Consider the following 18,699-nt stretch of genomic DNA (forward strand, 5'->3'; position numbering starts at 1 on the left):
CTTATACAGTACATGGAAAAAGCAACAGCAGGACAATACCAGTTCCCTTAAATAGCTTGCTAGTAGTCAACTTTTGATGAAAACATTTTTCATGAATTCTTATACATAGTGATCAAATGAATAACTTCTAGACTGATATATTATTCTACTGTATTCCCCCCCCCTTCCCGATTTCTCATTTAGAGTTTTGCCATGTGGCTCCTGGTCCCACAAAATAAAAGAAATAAACTATATCCTAAATATGTAATGCTCATTAGAAATGTGCGTGTTGTGTCAAAAGTTTATACGTGCAATTTTTATGAGGAAAAAAAATAATTAAATTCAATTTTTGCACAGATTTTTTTTTAACATTCAGTAAGTGGAAATGGAGAAAACCAATGCAAGATTCACATTGATATTTTGATTCTGTTATAAAACAATTGATGACTAACGTTTTTGTCAACAAGAAGAATTTTTTCCTTGTTTTTACTTTAAATGTGCTCTATATATTCAGTTATGCACTACAGATAAACAAATACAAATGAAAATGACTCACTTTCTTCTGCAGTGCACAATGAAAGATGAAAATAAACATTCCCTGGAAAGCATTAAATACTGTGAAGAGGTATGCCATCACAATAGTCTCCTCGTTGATGTAAAGCAGTCCAAAAGACCATGTTAGACCAAGAAGACATAGAAGAGCAAATGCACCTAGAGCCCAAGACCTGAAAAATAAAATAAAATTAAGCAAGACTACTGAGTTTTTTTTAAAAAAAAATCACAGCGCATTGCAAACTTATGCATTACATTTTCTCTTGCTATGGTTATCTGTTGCTAGGTTTACATTCAAACATTTAAAAAGAATAGCCTTTCAACTATTAAAGAAGGAAACAGTCCTATTCTTTAGTGAAAGCAACAGTGGTAGATGAGCCCTTTCTCTTATTCATGACTGAAAACGCACAGTACTATTTTGAAATGCAAAAAATAGAATCCATGATCTTGTAACCTTTTATCTGTATGTATGTATGTGTGTATGTGCATTTTATCACAAATACTTAGTCATTAATAGAAGCCAGTTTTTTTTTTAAATAAACGTGCTTAAAATCTGACATAACACACAGATAACATAGTTATACAAGGTTATATGGCAGTTCAGTAGCCTATAACCAGAAGCTCAAAAACTCTGCTAAACTAAGACTATGTCTTCTAACTTACATAGGAAAGTGTCTTACTGAATGTGGTTAAGTATGTGGATTTAGCCGCAATATAAAATCTTTAAAGGGTTTCATAATGAATAGTTTCGGGGAAAGAAAAAAAGAAAGAAAGAAAGAAATCGCAGAGGACGGCACAGAATGAAAAGGGAAAAGGGATTTATTCATTGCATTCCACATCTAACTAATGATCTTACTTGATAAATGGCTTATTATCTTCATAGCTAGAAAGCATTATAAGCAGAAAAGAGAAACAAAATTATTAGACAGAAATTTAATTTGAAATTAATAAAAAAGCATTTTAGTAAAGTTCATACAAAAATTAGTTAAAAGGAGAGAATTCAAAGTGCAGATGCAAGCAATTTAAAATAATAAAGGCATTTAAGAATTGAAAATAGTTTAGCAAATTAGGTATTTAGATTAATTAAAATTAGGGACAATCCAGGAAATTGTCCAAATTTTCAAGTTTTTTTTTTCTTTCTTTTTTTTCTTTTTTTTTTAAAGTCATGCTTTAAATTTGTTAATATAGGGTTCTATCTTACCCAGGTAAGTCCGTATTATAGTAGCCATCACAAACACGGTAATTACTGGTGTAGATGAGAAGACAAAAAGAGGAAGAAAAGGAAGAAAAGAGAGAGATGCTAAAGATTAGCTCTCTCTCTCTCTTAACATGCAACATGCAATGAAGTTGATATTGTGACCTATCTAAGCAATATCTAGTTTGCAATGTTAGGTATCTTACAAATTTACCCTTGTCACATTCTATTTTCAAAGACAATTTAAAAACCCAGTCTGCAGCACAATTGCTTGGAACTTATTAGAGGCTTGCTTCTTATGATAAAATTTATTCAGCCCTCCAGCATCAGACTAATACAATAACCTAGCCTGAAATAACCCTATGACTTAAACGGTAAAAAGCTGGAATAGGCAACACAAGACTGAAGTGTTTTTAACTAGAAAACTTCAAATCAATTTCTATTCCTTTAACCACAGAACCAGCATGGATTGAAGCTGAAAGTGCAGAATTTATGTTGCCTAGCTCAGCCCTTAAAGAGTGATCCACCACTGTCAGTTTTATTAAATTAAACATTGCTTCAATTTCTGGAAAAGAGAGCATTACGATAAAAAAATAATTGTTTGTTAAATTTGCATGAAAAGAAACGGATAACCATCAAGATAGCCATAGTAATAGGAACAAACCCTCTTAGGAGGTCAGAGTTATGACTGGGGAAACTGCTGAGGACCACCTAACTGCTGAGAATAATTTAACAAAACAAACCCAGCAGAACAACATCAGCCGTGCAGAGAGGAATGCAATTTCGAGGGGCATTTTAAATGCAAATGAAATGACTGTGCTGCCCTGGAATTTCAGGAAGGCACCAACCAACGCCTTTGACCACCATGCCAAGGAGAAGTTATTTAATTTCAACCCTGTCTGTAACATTAGAGCAACGAATGTGTTGAAAGCAAGACTGGTGTTGTTCATTTCTAACTGACATCTGTGGTTCCTGGGAGACAAAGCCATGTGTCCCTAATGGAGGGGAGCTTTCAATCAGTTGAAACAATCAGACAAATAATCACAGTTTTGGATCTGAACACATAGCACTTACTTAATGTTTTCCAACCTGCTAGAGTCTGGTTTCAAAGTGTTTGAGTGCTTCACCATTTTGCACAGTGTGATCACCAGGAAGATAAGATTCAGCTGTCAAAACAGATACAAATGAAATTAAACTACTTCAAGAAACAGGTTGATTAATGACGATACTCCAGACTAAACAAAAAAGAGGAAAAACTATCATTCCCCAAACTATTGTGTGACATGAGTACTCTCAGGAAAGTAGCTTCAACAAAAGATTAGATCAATGGTTAAAAAAAAAAAAAAAAAAACAACCAGCAGCAGCAAAAATGTTTTTCAGATAACCTTTTGCTTTCTTTCCAATGTAAATCAAATTGGTAGAATGCTTTTTTAAAGTTTTATTTTAGCATATTTATATAATATATACAAAGTCTAGTGTAAAATGTTACATTATGCAATAATAGTAATAATAAAAAAAATAAAACAATCCAGCGTATTTAAATATGTTTCTACAACTCTACCCTTTTGATCACTTCAGGTGCTTAAGGCTATGATGACTAAGAAAAAGAAAATATCTCTTGCAGGTGAAAAAATCTTTTATCCAAAATTAACTGCAACAGGATTTTTTTTCTTTTGCTTAACAGTTTGTTTTCTTTCTATTTTTTTGGAGTGGGGGGGGAGTTATGTGTTGGTGGGAATGTGTTCAATGCATGGATTATCTCCTTTTCAGATAAATATATTTCTATGTCATGGCACAAGGTAATAATTAAACACAATTCTGATATATCTGCAACAAATGCTTATAGAAAAATAATAAATTAAATTAAAAATATTATCAGAAAATTGAAATAAACAACTCCTTCCAATTATACAATTATTATAGTTGCTGTTTCCACAATGGATCCTGTTTTCTGTTTTTCTGCTCTAATGTCTATTTGATACAAGCCTATTTCCTGAAATAGGAGGCCTGAGATCTAGTCTTTCTGTCTTTTTTCACACAAAACTATTATTGTCAGGCTCGGAAAAGATAAATATATTATTCCTAGACTACTTAATCAAACTCTTATCATCCCATTCCCATTGGCTTGCTATTGTGGTGTTTTGGTGATGTAACTGGTCCTCTTGCAAAATGGTTTTATGACTTACATTGACAAATCTGCTCATATTTTATTTGTATCAATATTCATATTGCCTGTGTGGAGTTTCTGGCCCCAATGGGGAGAGAGATTACAACCAAGGGGCCAATATTCAGATCTTCGACATATTGCACAGTGGCATTAGCTGCCTTTTGGGAACTGAACCCTTTGCTGATACAAAAAGAATAGCTTGTAGAATGATCGGCCGACATTTTGGCAGCAATGAAATTTAAAGCTGTGGTTGATGCAAGTATTTATATTAATCACATTGTATGAGGTTGTCCCTTGTTTTCATGGCTTATAGTAGGGTTTGTTTGTTGTAAAGGCCCCATTGGGGCCAATTGGTGAATATTGTGAGTTTTAATAGTGCCAGAGTTACTAAGTGGGTATAAATGAAATTATTTCATCTCTTGTTTTCATGCTTCTAATTTATTTCTAATTTGCTTCTTAGACGGCCTAGGACCATCAGCACATTAACCAAATGTTAATATTGATATAAATAAGATCTATATGTCAAAATGTTGTATTCAACTTATTTATTTATTTATTGAATTTAAAGCCTGACCTAAGCTGCATAACATGAGCCAGGTATCCACAGGTATTAATTGTGAAAAGCAGTTGTAATTCCCCTCCCCTCAAAAGGATGCACAAATGTACAATTCCCAACACCAACCCCATGTGGGTTGGCCAGGACTGAAGTTCAATTCAGTCTTCTTTGTTCTCATTTAGCACCATTAACTATTAAACATATTAGCTATCTTCAACAAACATTACCCATGGCTACGATATGTGGTAGATGTAAGTTAGTATCACCTAGCTGTTCCAAATGTTATCTGTCTTAAGCCAGTATAATTATTTATGTGCTACCCATTTTCTCTAGAGGCAATTCTGAGCATCTTACAAATTTAGTGATTGAAGTCCAAAATACCTGGAAGGGATTCCTGATATGTGGCATTATAATTTAGTTTGTGTTATCTATGTCAATAAACTATCAATTAATGGAGTCAGCCTAAACAAATCAGCGTTGTTGGAAAATTTGGGAGCAATAAACAAAGAAATGAAATTTAATCAATACATTTGGAAGCTTCTGTTGAAAGAAGAAGAAAATGGATGGAAGAATTGCCCTTGTATTTTATTGAGGATGATAAATCTTCTGCAAATGATAGAAGGGGGTGGGAGGTAGCATGGAAATAAAAGTATCTTAAAAGTACTATAAATCCAAGATGATGTGCCTATGACAATACTGCATAGGATGATTCTTCTCTGTATCATAGTGAATATAATATAAAGCAATAAACCCAAGTTCATTATCTGAAAAGCAACACTTAGAAACCTTTCAAATATAAGCAAGGCATTTATATAACCTTTCCTAAAATTATCACAATGAAATAATAGCATAATGATGAAGAGAGGCAGTCTCCTGAAAGAAAACTGCCTTTAGACTCCTGTTATTAACCATGACAGCAACAACAATAACAACAAGGGAAGGTAAACCCCAGTTTTCCATACTTTATTCTGTTTCTGAACACAAGTATGTTCATACAAATAGGTGTGTGTGTTTTGATATTGCAACATTTGTTCTGCCACATATGCCCTCATATAGGTCTATATTTTGTCCCGTAATTTACTTACAATCACAGAAAAGGAAAACAAGCAAGAAAGCAAATAAACCTCCTTTGATTAACTTGAGCCCTAGGCTACATTTATAAGCTAAAGAACTCAGGCAGGTCGCTATATCATTGAGAAAACTAAAAACAGCCTGAAATGGTTATCAGCATAAAAAGGAGTGGCACCTTTCTCTCAGGACACGTTTCTGAGAGCTGAATTATCTTAAAAATAATTTGGGGTAATTTTTACGGATGGGAATGGAAGTTAGAGGCCTTTAGGAGAAAAAAAATCACACTTATTCCAAAAAGTACTTCATTTCCCATGGGGTGAAACCATACTGTCGTAGTTCAGTCATTTCTTTTAACCAAACTTCAGATTTAAGCATTTGAAAGCCTGAGAACTGGAAGAGTTTATCTCTGAGAGAATTTTCATTCCCATTCTCACCCAATATTGAGAGTAAAAAAATAAAATAAAAATAGGACTGTGTTGTATTTTCTTTTATGTACACTGAGAGCCTATGCACCAAGACAAATTCCTTGTATGTCCAATCACACTTGGCCAATAAAAAAATTCTATTCTATTCTATTCTATTCTATTCTATTCTATTCTATTCTATTCTATTCTATTCTATTCTGCTATTTACTCACCTCTTTTCCTCCCTTACATTTTATAAAACACATTGCTTGAATTTTATATTGCAGACCTAAATTCACAATGCTATGGAGTTGAAAAACATCTAGCTGGTCTAATGTTCATTAGTCCATACTGACAATGGTATCTTATTTTATTAACTCAAGATAATAATAACACTTTATTTTTTATGTAGCTATAAGGCCAATATATATATATATGTATGTAAGCCTTTCCCTTTCTTCTTGTTATAGGAAAACTCTGAAATGGTTCAATGTATGATAGTTTTGATTTTATCCAAGCTTCTTGAATTTAAAATACCCATTCTGTATATTACATAAAGTATCTTGAAATGTAAGTTATGTTCACAAAATAAGAGAGACTTTACCCATATTTGAATCAGCAAATCAAAGTTTACTGTCTAGTATTTTATTGCCTCAGAGCAATAAATATCCAGATACAATAAGGGCACTGAGGAGAGTTAATATTTACCTTCTTAAAACAGAAATTATTGAACTATTTATTCACCATTCATGAGACAAAACCTTTTTTGTGAAATGTTTGTGTAACATTTCAAGATGCAATTCCTGAAAGTTCAGGAAGCTTTTTTTTTTTTTTAACCAAAGCCCAACATAAATGGCAAGCTTATCAACTCATTTGGAAATATTGAAGATGAATGTGGATTTTCTTTTTGGTGGTGATTGTAGAGTTTAAAAGAGCACATGGTTAATTTTAGAGGCAAAAAATCCACTTAACCAAAATCTTAGTTTAAAATTCATTTCATCTAAGCTGAAGACCTGACATGGATTGAATAAGACAGAAAACTCTATTTGTCATCCCTGGATAAGACAGACTCTATTTGTCATCCCTGGAGTTTTCTGTTGTTGTTTTTTTAAATTACCAATTACCAATTCAGCTCCAAAATGGCTCCAGAGCCTTCTCTTTAACTATACAAGCCCCATTCGTCTCTGGACCATGTAGTATGAAGAGGACTTCTAAATGAATTGCAAACTGAACTCTCACTGAACTGGATGAATTATTAAAACTGCAGATGGAGCTAACCAAATGACAAGAACAGTTCCTGACATGTCATGATCCGGGCTTCATTAAATCATTTCAGGCATACTAATAGTTTTTTTGCCACTCATTACTTATACACAGAGTTTTACATAGATATAACAACCCTGGTTTCCCATAGGTAAAGACATTTTAAAAAAAAATCTAAAAAATTCTTAGACTGGGATGGTGTGACAAATACTTTTCTTTTTTAACAAAGAGGAAAAATGATTCTGAAAATGTATCATCCTTTAGTTATCTAAAGTCAATTTAACACTACAACAGCATAAAGCATATTATAAATTACTTGTCTTTTCACAAAACTATTCCTTTTTTATATTTTATATTATTTACTTTTAAAAGTGAGGTTGGAGATTTTTGTCACAAAACAAATTTATTAAAAAAAAACAATTTACTATTTATTTTGCCTATGAAAATATTATCTTCTTTTTAAATTAACATATTCAACTAACTTTATAATTCTTTTTTTTTTAAGTACAGAATGTATTTTTAGCTCCTTTGTGTTGTTGAGTTACATAAAGTTTATCAGGAGGAAACTCAACAGATTAAAGGGAAGAATTCCTTCCAACTCCGAAGTCTCTTTCTCAGCAATTCTTTGTTTCTAATTTATAGGAACAATAAGAATTGTATTCTTAAACTTCCTATGTTTCCCTTATTCCACTTCAGCCATTTGAAACTGAATAGATAAGGACAAATCCCAGTCTTCTTTATAAAAGTGATTTTAAAACGCAATTAATTGTATCAGCAACCCGATCAAACGTTTTGGAGCCTTTTGTCTATGAGATAAATTTGGAGTCTCTTTCCCTTGTTTTTAAATTTTGAAGGTGCATGCTAAGTTTCGGTGTTATACCGTTTACACATATTATAGTGTTTATGTATGTTATTCATATTTTGCCAATTAATTTGATTCAATAAAAATATTTAAAAATGTAAAAAAATATTAAAAATATTAAACAATTAACAATTCTAAATTGAAAAGTCTTCATACTACCTATTTTATAAAAAAAGTATTTTGGGGAAATTAATTTTTTTTAACCTCTCAGAAATTTATCACATTAGAAATAGATATAGTATATTTATTCCAGTTTTTTAAAAATAAATATAGCAAGTTCAAACATAGAGCATTTACTTATACTCTATGTTCACCTACCATGAACGTTAAAGGTAAAGGCTCCCCTTGCACATATGTGTTAGTCGATCCTGACTCTAGGGGGCTCATCTCCGTTTCAAAGCCAAAGAGCCAGTGCTGTCCAAAGACGTCTCCATGGTCATGTGGCCAGCATGACTAAACGCCAAAGGTGCATGGAACGCTGTTACCTTCCCACCAAAGGTGGTTCCTATTTTTCTACTTGCATTTTTTACATGCTTTCGAATTGCTAGGTTGGCAGAAGCTGGGACAAGTAATGGGAACTCACTCTGGTACATGGCACTAGGGATTCGAACTGCTGAATTGCAGACCTTTTGATTGACAAGCTCAGCATCTTAGCCACTGAGCCACCATGTCCCTTTTACCATTAACATTAGTATGGTAAAAAAAAATTTGAATCACATTAAATAGGTATTTTTCTTGAATTACATATATTACATTACCTTTGTACATATTAAAATATATAAACATGTACTTTAAATACACAAATTGATGCTGTCTCAGAACTTAAATTTAAGATTACTACTTTCATACTGAATACAACGATTTTGGCTTCCTAAATATTTGTTACTGGGTAAGTAATTCCGCTTTTCAAGAGGGGGAAACAAGGACAACCCCCTCATCATATTCTAAGTCTAGGACATCAATTTATGTTATTAAAAACTTTTTTAAAAAAGGAATGGATTATTATGGTAAAAGTGAAATATTTATAGGATGAAATAGGCTTTTTATTAACAGTTAATATTAATCCCTTACAAAATCTCTCAACTAGTTTCTAAATGTTCACTAACAATAGCTTACATATTTTAATTTTTTTCTATAATGATGAGGGTTTTTAAAAACAAAATAACCAAAGCATCTAATCCACAATTATTTTGTTAGCATATTCATCAAATCCATATTTCTCCCAACCAATGCTTTCAAAAATATGTGGCATATTTATGAAAGTAAATAAATGGTTAAATGCTAACAGCAGCTTTTGAAGTGATAACACAAGCATGGCCGTATTTTTATAATGATGGTAATCTTAAATTATTGAATTATGTTGATTGTCCATTTATGCTTATGACTCTTGTTTGGCTACAATATTCACATTCAACTATTCCAGAATCATTACAGTTCCTTTTTTTTTTTTTTTTGTGGGGACGATTAGAGGACAATGCAATTGCCAGAGAAGAATTACTGCAAGGAACTCTGCAATGATTGCTACCTGCTGTTTCATATTTTCTGAAGTTGGGAATACTGTTCCCAAAGGCCTTCCACTTCTCAGCCTAAATGATTTGCAGGATAATAATGTCATGGCTGGTAAATAATAGTGGACTCTAATTGTACATGGTCAATACGATTAAATGTCCATCACCCTGATTTCTATTCTGACCTGGTTAGAGGCAAGCAGCAATATCTGCAGCAATGCCCAAGGCTCAGACAAAATGTAATGTTTTAGAAAGAAAGAGAAGGAGAACAAACTGAACAAAGAAGTAAGACCAATAAAAAAAATATAAATCATACATAAACACATTCACATATTCTCAAACATATGTACGAATATAGATGTATTAAACAGGCATACTTTATGCTTTCATATAGAGACAGAGATGCTCAATTTTTTTTATTCATGCTGTTTTTAATTATTATATGTATATCCAGAGAAAGTGTCATTTTTACTACTCCTCAGTGGTGAAATCCAATTTTTTTTTACTACCGATTCTGTGTGCGTGGCTTGGTGGGCGTGGTATGGCTTGGTGGGCATGGCTTGGTGAGTACGGCAGGGGAAGAATACTGCAAGTCCTCATTTTACCAACCTCGGAAGGATGGAAGGCTGAGTCAACCTTGAGTCAGTGAGATTCGAACTGTCAAATTGCTGGCAGCTTGCAGTCAGCTGAAGTAGTCTGTAGTACTGCTTTCTAACCACTGCGCCGCTATGGCTTATGACCATTAACTTGCCCTAGTGGGTTTAGGTGTTTTTCTGCCTCTATCACTGAATTAGATGGTGTACCAGTAGGAGTGGTAGAGATGGTTGGCAATTTGATCTTGACTTGGAAAGACTTTATCATTGTTACAGGAGTATGTTGTGTTAACTGGAGATGTGTTACCTGGAGGTAAGGCAGGGACCTCTGTGTCTGGGCACGCGTGTGATAGTAGAGGGGGCTATTGAGATCAAAATGACAGATCAAATACCTGACCCTTCTTGAAGTATCTTCTCCATTTCATATACACATAAAAAGGAACAGGGCTTGTATCTCCCACTTGTACTCACAGCTACAACTTATCATTAATGGTAATATAAATGTGCTTTGGATCAGTGGTGACATCCAAATTTTTTTATTACCGATTCTGTGGACGTGGCTTGGTGGGCATGGCAGGGGAAGGATACTGCAAAATCTCTATTCTCACCCCACTCCAGGAGAAGGATACCTCAAAATCCCCATTCCCTCCCCACTCCTGGGGGAAAGATATTGCAAAATCTCCAGCCAGAGGTGGGGCCAGCCAGAGGTGGCATTTGCTGGTTCTCTGAACTACTCAAAATTTCCACTACCGGTTCTCCGAACTGCTCAAAATTTCTGCTACCAGTTCTCCAGAACCTGTCAGAACCTGCTGGATTTCACCCCTGCTACTCCCTATTGTTAATGCCACACTTCTGTGGTTTTGTTAAACTATTGTTCATTGTGAAGTTAAAAACAAAACAGACTTCATTAACCAAATATTCCCCACTAAATTTGTACAGATCGATCTCATTCAATGATCTATGCAGTTGAAAACATGTTGCATAAAGACAATTCATTGATATCAGCAAGTTGAAAAAATCAAGTCAGTGAGCCAATTGGAAGCTTATTTCTTTTTATGGGCATTGAAGAAAGGAGGAGTATAAGAAGAGAGCGAGTACAAGAAGGCTTTTCTTCAAGGTCACACATTTTTTAACATTAAACAAGGAATGAGGAATAGTGTCCTGTATTTAACTATTTCATCTGTACTCACTTACATCAATCATGACTTTCAAGAAGACAGATAGAAAAATTCATAGAACAAGTTGTCTAACGTTACACACTACTTGAGAGGATTCAAAGACTGGAAATTGGAGATGGGATCCTCTTTTAAGTAAGAAAGCCTTTTAACGTGATAATTATTCTTCAATATAGATTATCAAATATATTATCAAAAAAAGCTCTATAATGAAACTAAAAATAGTCCTCATGCCATATCATAATAACCATAAACCCATTCATGGCAATTATTTATAACCCTAACCCTTGTTATAAATTGTCATCCGTATTGTTATACAAGTAAAAACAGCTGCAAGTACAGCTGTTATATACTATGCTATGTGTCAATGATAAACAACCTTTCCATTTTGTCAAATCTAGCTAATTCTAATTGCTGACATTACTAGATTTTCCTGTTACCTAGATGTTGAAAGAAAAGTATGCTGGTTCAGTATATCATTAATTATTATGCACCTTAGCATATAAATTGATTTCATAATTCTTCATTAATTTGATGGGAAAGACCACTCATTTTGGTCCAAATTAGCATGAAGCGGACTAGTTAATTCAACAGCCCTTCACTACCTCTCTTTCCCATTTTAAGATTGTGCCTTTCAAAAGCTAATCATGATGGACAAATGGCTCTTCTAACCCACATAAGGCATAATGCAGCGGAAGGGGGAATTTGGACAAACACGAAGAGTGCATTCCTTCTTCTTAGCCAACAAAAAAAATCCACCTCCCTTTGTTTTGGATTATTTGTTAGTTCTCTTCCTGTTTTTAAGTCCAAGCCACTGATCTCAGTTGTGTTGCTTGTTGTGGATAATATGATTACTTTGATTTATTTAAGTTGTTATAATTACACATGAATATGTGTGTGTATCATGTTTGTACTTACAAAGCTGGTAATCTTTCTTAGAAGATAAAGAACTAAAGTCCTAGTCAGTCATTGCTATTTCTATTTCTGAGATATGACACATTTTGCAATTTAGACAATCGTTTATAGAATAGGGTACACAAAGAGTACTAGATAAGATAACTTTGTATAAGAATATAAAGGCTGATACTGAAAGAATTATATTTGATAACATCTCAAAAGAAAGGTGTTGGAAAGGGATTATACATTTCAATTTTAAATGCAAATGACAGACTGTTTATAACAAGTTATTCCAACTCTTAAAGCTAAAGGGATCTGCCTCCAACAGGTGACTACAGTAGATAGACACATTAAAAAAGGTGTAAATTCCTGAAAGGATAGCAGAATTTAAATAAACGGAATAATAAACACTCCTATGTACACTTTCCTTACATGATTATCATTGAGTTCAACTGATTTTTTTTCTGTGTAGTCATATTGGAATTATACTCTAAACAAATTCAATTAACTATCCGCATTTAATTATTTAATTACTCTAGTGATTTGTGGGTTGTTTACTCCTCAAATGTAAGACTGTTTACGATTTTCACAAATTAAAACAACATATAACATCTATAAAATTAAAATATATTTACTACTGTCCTCCAATTAAAAATCCTTCTCTCCAAAGATTTTTCAGAAAAGAACTCTTTTCTTCCATTTTGTAAAGATCAGAAAAGTGGAAGAAGTTATTTCACAGTAAAAAAAAAATCACAGATAAGCTGGGACTGGAAGTTGGCAAACAGGCCGTTTTCAGCCTCCGGAGGACCTCCAGGGTGGTGGTGGTGGGGAAGGCCATTTTCGCTCTCATCAGACTCCTAAAGAGACCCTGGAGGCTGGGGACAGCAAAAAAACAGACCACTGAAAGTTGGCAAATGGGCTGTTTCAGCCTCTAGAGGACCTCCGGAGGGAGGAGGCCATTTTCACCCTCCCGAAACTCCTAGAGAGGCTCTGGAGCCAGGTGAGAGAAAATCAGGCCTTCCCACCCCCGCCCAAGGCCCTCCGGAGGCAAGAAACAGCTTGCTTCCTTACTTCTGGTGGGCCCAGAAGGCCTGAAAAATCAGCTGGCCATTGTGCACATGCACGCCGGAGCTGAGCTCACGTGCCCACTGATATGCTTATGCATGCCAGCTGTGGGACACGTGCCATAGGATCGCCATCAGAGATTATTTTATTTTTTTATTTTTATTTTATTAGATTTATAGACCGTCCTTCTCCCGAAGGACTCAGGGTGGTGTACAGCCAAGGTAAAAAAGAAACAATGTACAATTAAAAGCAGATTAAAAAACTTATTATACAATTTGGCCAAAAATTAAAATGGTTAAAAAATCTAAAAAACCCAGTTTAAAACTTAAATAAAATTTAAAATTCGAAATCTAGACAATTTAAGAAAGCCCCGCGTGAACAAACAAATATGTTTTCAGTTCGCGGCGAAAGGTCCGAAGGTCAGGTATTTGGCGTAAACCAGGGGAAAGTTCATTCCAAAGAGTAGGAGCCCCCACAGAGAAGGATCTTCCCCTGGGGGCCAGCCGACACTGCCTGGCGGACGGCACCCTGAGAAGTCCCTCTCTGTGTGAGCATACGGGTCGGTGGGAGGCATAAGGTAACAGCAGGCGGTCCCGTGAGACCCAGGCGGTCCCGTAAGTACCCAGATGTAGGGCATGCAGCCAGATAAGAAGGTATCTGGCTGCAAAGGTAACTGGAGATCCAGGTGGTAAAATGCTTTATAGCTAATCACACCATCTTGAATTGGCCAAGCACCCTATTAGCAATCAATGCAGTTCCTTCAAAATACATATTATTCTGCTAAACTGACTAGCAAATGAAGAGCAGCATTCTATGTCACATTCAGCTTCAAAGTTATCCTTAAGAGAAGCACATATAAAGTGAATTACAGTAGTTTAACTAAGATATAGGTAAAAGGTAAAGGTTCCCCTCGCACATACGTGCTAGTCGTTGCCAACTCTACGGGGTGGTGCTCATCTCCGTTTCAAAGCCGAAGAGCCAGCGCTGTCCAAAGACGTCTCCGTGGTCATGTGGCCGGCATGACTCAACACCAAAGGCGCATGGAACGCTGTTACCTTCCCACCAAAGGTGGTCCCTATTTTTTCTACTTGCATTTTTATGTGCTTTCGAAACTGCTAGGTTGGCAGAAGCTGGGACAAGTAATGGGAGCTCACCCCGTTACACGGCAGCACTAGGGATTCGAACTGCTGAGCTGCCAACCTTTCGATCGATAAGCTCAACGTCCTAGCCCCTGAGCCTTTTAACTGAGATATAAAAAAAGGGGCATTTACTGCTTTCAATGAGCTTTGGTTCAGAACAGGGTGCAACTTAGGAACCAGCAAAGCAGATTAATTTTTTTTAAAAAGAAAAAAATTGGCTAGTCTGAACCTGAGTCTTGTAAAAAGACTTAGAGAGAACTGAGTGTAGGAGAACTCTTAAACTGTGTGCCAGTTCATTCAGGTGAAGTTCAGTTCATGGAATTAGGAAATGTCTGCCAGTATTACTTCCATCTTGCCGCGATTTCTCCGAGCTCATAGACATAAACATTATACTTGTAATTGTTTGCATGTGTTGATCCAGGAATCTTCTTAGGTGGTTCATCTCCTGTTGCTATTCAGTAAAACTTGGATCAGTATCCAAGAAGAAGCTACTTAAGTGTGGTCCTAAGAAGTTCATTACTGTATTCATATTCCAGATGTGTCCACTGAATTACTGGAACTTTTTCCATGTGCCTATTGGAAACCAGCTGAATCCGTAAATTTTATGAGTTAAACCAACTTAATCGTTCCATATGGAAGTTGGTAGAGGCCACAAGCCTTAGATGTTGTGCTAAAAGTCAATGCTAGGGCCAAAGTCATCCATCAGTTTCCTGTGCTGAAAGTGGATGAATAGCCTTCATAATCCACTAACTATTAGAAATCCAAAAGCTACCACCCAAAGTGACAAGTATTAATGTTCACATTTGTAATTTATATAGCAATGCTGCTGTCCTTATACAACAGGTGTGCATGCAGGGCCCTAATTCATTTCAAAGATAGCCACCAATATCCCTGAAAATTGACAAACCATTTTGGTTCATTTACAATAGGTATTTTTATAAAGAAATATTATGATCTAATAACCAAAAACAAGATACATCAATTAATCTGGGAGAAACACTAAAATGAAAGCGGTCACATTCTTACCAGAATAATGAAGGTAACAGGCCCAATAAAACTCCAGATAAAATAGTTGTCCACTTTGAGCCAGCAACTGTTTTAGAAAAGAGAGAGGGGGAAAAAAACAACAACCAGTCCATGAACAAAAAAATAGTATGAAAACCGCAAAAAAATAACTTTCACTGACTTCATGTTTATGAGACATATTTTAGCAATGGCATTAATTGGAAATCCATTTGAAATCTATTCTTATAAATCACTCTCTTGGTAAGTTAGGTTTGGAATTTTGGGGAGGCTGGCTAAATCAGTGAAAGTGAAAATAATTAATGAGCAAACAGAATTTTTACTATCTGCAGTACACTACCCCATCCATCCATCCATCTCTCCTCACCACACAACCTGTCTAGTGGAAATAAGTTATGTGTTTGTTCATAAAACATTCTTTGTATGGAAATCTGAACAACATTAAACTATAGATAAACACATATATTTTATAGAACTTTGTTATGCTATTGATCACATTTTTTTGTTGATTACCAACTGTTTATTTTCAAATTTATCTAAACTAGACATTTCCTATTGAAGGACTATTTACAAACCACAGCCTCATAATAAAAAATAGGTTTGCAGTATTGTCCACAGTTCTGTTTATGTTCTTGAGCACTGGAATCTATCTAACCTCAACACACAATACATAAATCCTTTCTTTACCCTGATTTATTTTCTTCTCTCTCTCTGTCCCTGCTTTTTGTTCTATTAAATCAAGTTGAGAGTTGATAGCAGGAAAATAAAGAAAATGCTGAAAAATTAAGTTAATAAACAACATGGTAGATGAAGTTATTTTCCTCCATTTTTTTCTAGACATAGGGCAATTTTTGTGCTTCTGACACACATGTGATCCATGTCCCTGCTGCACAGTGCATTACAATTTGCTATTGTACTATTTAATCTATTGTTTAACTATAGCAAGAGATAGATCCTAGTAAGCTTCACTGATTAAAAAAAAAATACCAAGCAAGATCAGACCTGACTTGGAAGGGAGATTATTATAAAATCCCCAAGCTGAAAGTTAAAGTAGGAAACCAAAAAATCCCCCACCTTCATTTCACTTTTGCCATGAAAACAATATGAATATGTATATTCAATCACCAGGAATCAAGCTTAATTCTGCTTTAATATCTGATCATCATACCTATCAGAAAATAATCAGACATCCTACTTTTTCAGCAAAAAAGTGCACTACCAATAAAAAGCCACCATTCCCAACAATTAAAAGGAAATAGCATTAAACTAATTTAAGCATCGGCTATGAGGACTCAATTCATTTAATTATTCATTTTTTATATATTTCAAGTAGCTCCCTAATGAATCACTTTTATTTGTCTTTCATCAACAGCAAAATTAAGCAGACTTCTTGTATTAAACAATATCTGACCATGCTGTAAGTATTTAATCAATGAGCAAAGCAAGAGTCTATTAGAAGGCATATTTATGCCTTCAGTTATATAAATCCTCAATAATATCTTGTGTTTATCTTTTATAACTTTATGCAATACTCTATTTGATAAACAGAAGATCACCTGATAAAATATAACCAAATCGAAAAACAAATGTTGAAATGTTCAGCTATCATTGTTCAGAGAATATTTTACTAGAAGACCAACTAAACAATGATACCTTTAAAAAAGTTAAACCTAAGGTATTATATTTTGCAATAATATAATTTGATTTCAGCAAAATTCCCCATAATTATTCTTTCATGTAAATTCCATTGGGACTACAAATAAAAGTAACCAAGATTTGCTGTGAATGAAGGCAAATATCCATGTCCCAGGATAATTTGTGAGATTGAATTTGGGCCAGTCACTGGGACCAGAGATTTACTCTTCTGAGCTTTTGGACTCACCCTTGAGCTCATCTTCTCTCTAATAGAATATGTCCTTTGGGCTGTTTGATATGTTGATGGATGGCAATTGGTTGTCGTTTCCTTGTATTGCCAAGCCCTTGGCTCCTAAGTTTTCATTGATAGCCTCACATTGCAACAAACAAAGGACACACATTTATTTTCACAGCAACAAAAATAGTTGGCCATTCAGGTACAAAGATAGGCAAGGAAATGATTGAAGCCTGGATACAGTCCCCTTGTCAGTTATCACCAGCTTATCAAATACAAGGGCTTGGAAGCACAAGGAAATGACAGCCAACTGCCAGTTATCAACGCACCAATCAGCCAATAGGAAAGCACCACATAAAACACAGCTCACAGAACAGACCAAAGCATGTATTCCAGTAGAGAGAAGATTGGCTCCAGCATGAGTCCAAAAGTTTGGAAGAGTAATCTCTGGTCCCGGTGACTGACTCAAATTTGATTTCACAAGAATTGTTGTCTTCAGTGCCCCAACCCCTTCAAAAAACCAAATATTCCTTTTGTCCCAAAGGTGCTTTTTCAAGAGGCAACTGGACTTTCTGGTTTTTCTTTGAAGATGTTTTGCTTCTCATCCAAGAAATCTACAACACTGTCCTTTCAATAGTTCTAAGAAGGCTCCAAACCCATTTGCACTACTCAGGTGATCCTGATGACTCCAGGCGGCCTCAACGACTCTCAAAAAGAATGCAAATGACCAGCTGTCTGCAAGGAATATAAATTCTTCCATTCCCTACTTCAGTCAAAGCTGAAGAAGATTCTTAGATGAGAAGCGAAACGTCTTCAAAGAAAAACCAGAGAGTTCAGTTGCCTCCTAAAAAAAGCACCTGACTGAGGATCTCTATAGACATTTTCTTCTCTAATCATTCTAGCCAGCTTCTTTTAATGTAAGTAGATGCAGAGTAAAATAATGCCATTATTTACAAACTGGAGCATATAAAAAATTATAAAGGACTAAAATAGAATCACAGTACCATTCCCTTCTAATAATGTCTTCAGATCTTCTTTTACTTGTTGTGTTTCATTCATCATTTATTTCAGCAGGCTTGGCTTTCTGTCTGATAGCTAGCACACTCAGCAAAATAACTCAAAATGCTAGATGCTAAACATATATACTTACGCATTATTTGCTCCATAGCTTGTATAGTCAATAGCTGCTGAAACACCGACAACAGTTGCAGGAAAGAGATAGCCAGCAACATAATAGTACTTTTTCCTGGAATATTCACTTTCAAATACTTCTACTAACATAAGATACAGTTGTACCCCTTCTAGGCACATCCAGGCAAAGGCTGCCAGGAAGAAAAAATGTAAGAGGCCTGCAAATATGGGGCACGCAATCTGCAAAGA

At 35.0% G+C, this 18,699-nt stretch overlaps 1 protein-coding gene across 1 annotated transcript in view; it reads right to left on the minus strand.

Annotated features, from left to right (window-relative positions):
• Positions 1–18,699, minus strand: part of ADGRL2 (adhesion G protein-coupled receptor L2) — a 227,671-nt gene that overhangs the window by 16,328 nt on the left and 192,644 nt on the right. Inside the window, exons 15-19 of the mRNA XM_058174688.1 lie at positions 18,470–18,690; positions 15,453–15,519; positions 2,801–2,892; positions 1,733–1,777; positions 536–704 (exon numbers count right to left, since the gene is read on the minus strand). Coding sequence (XP_058030671.1) covers positions 536–704; positions 1,733–1,777; positions 2,801–2,892; positions 15,453–15,519; positions 18,470–18,690 — 594 coding nt within the window. The remainder of the gene's footprint in view (positions 1–535; positions 705–1,732; positions 1,778–2,800; positions 2,893–15,452; positions 15,520–18,469; positions 18,691–18,699) is intronic.

Source organism: Ahaetulla prasina, chromosome 3, assembly GCF_028640845.1.
Source record: "Ahaetulla prasina isolate Xishuangbanna chromosome 3, ASM2864084v1, whole genome shotgun sequence".
NCBI classification, from domain to species: domain Eukaryota; kingdom Metazoa; phylum Chordata; class Lepidosauria; order Squamata; family Colubridae; genus Ahaetulla; species Ahaetulla prasina.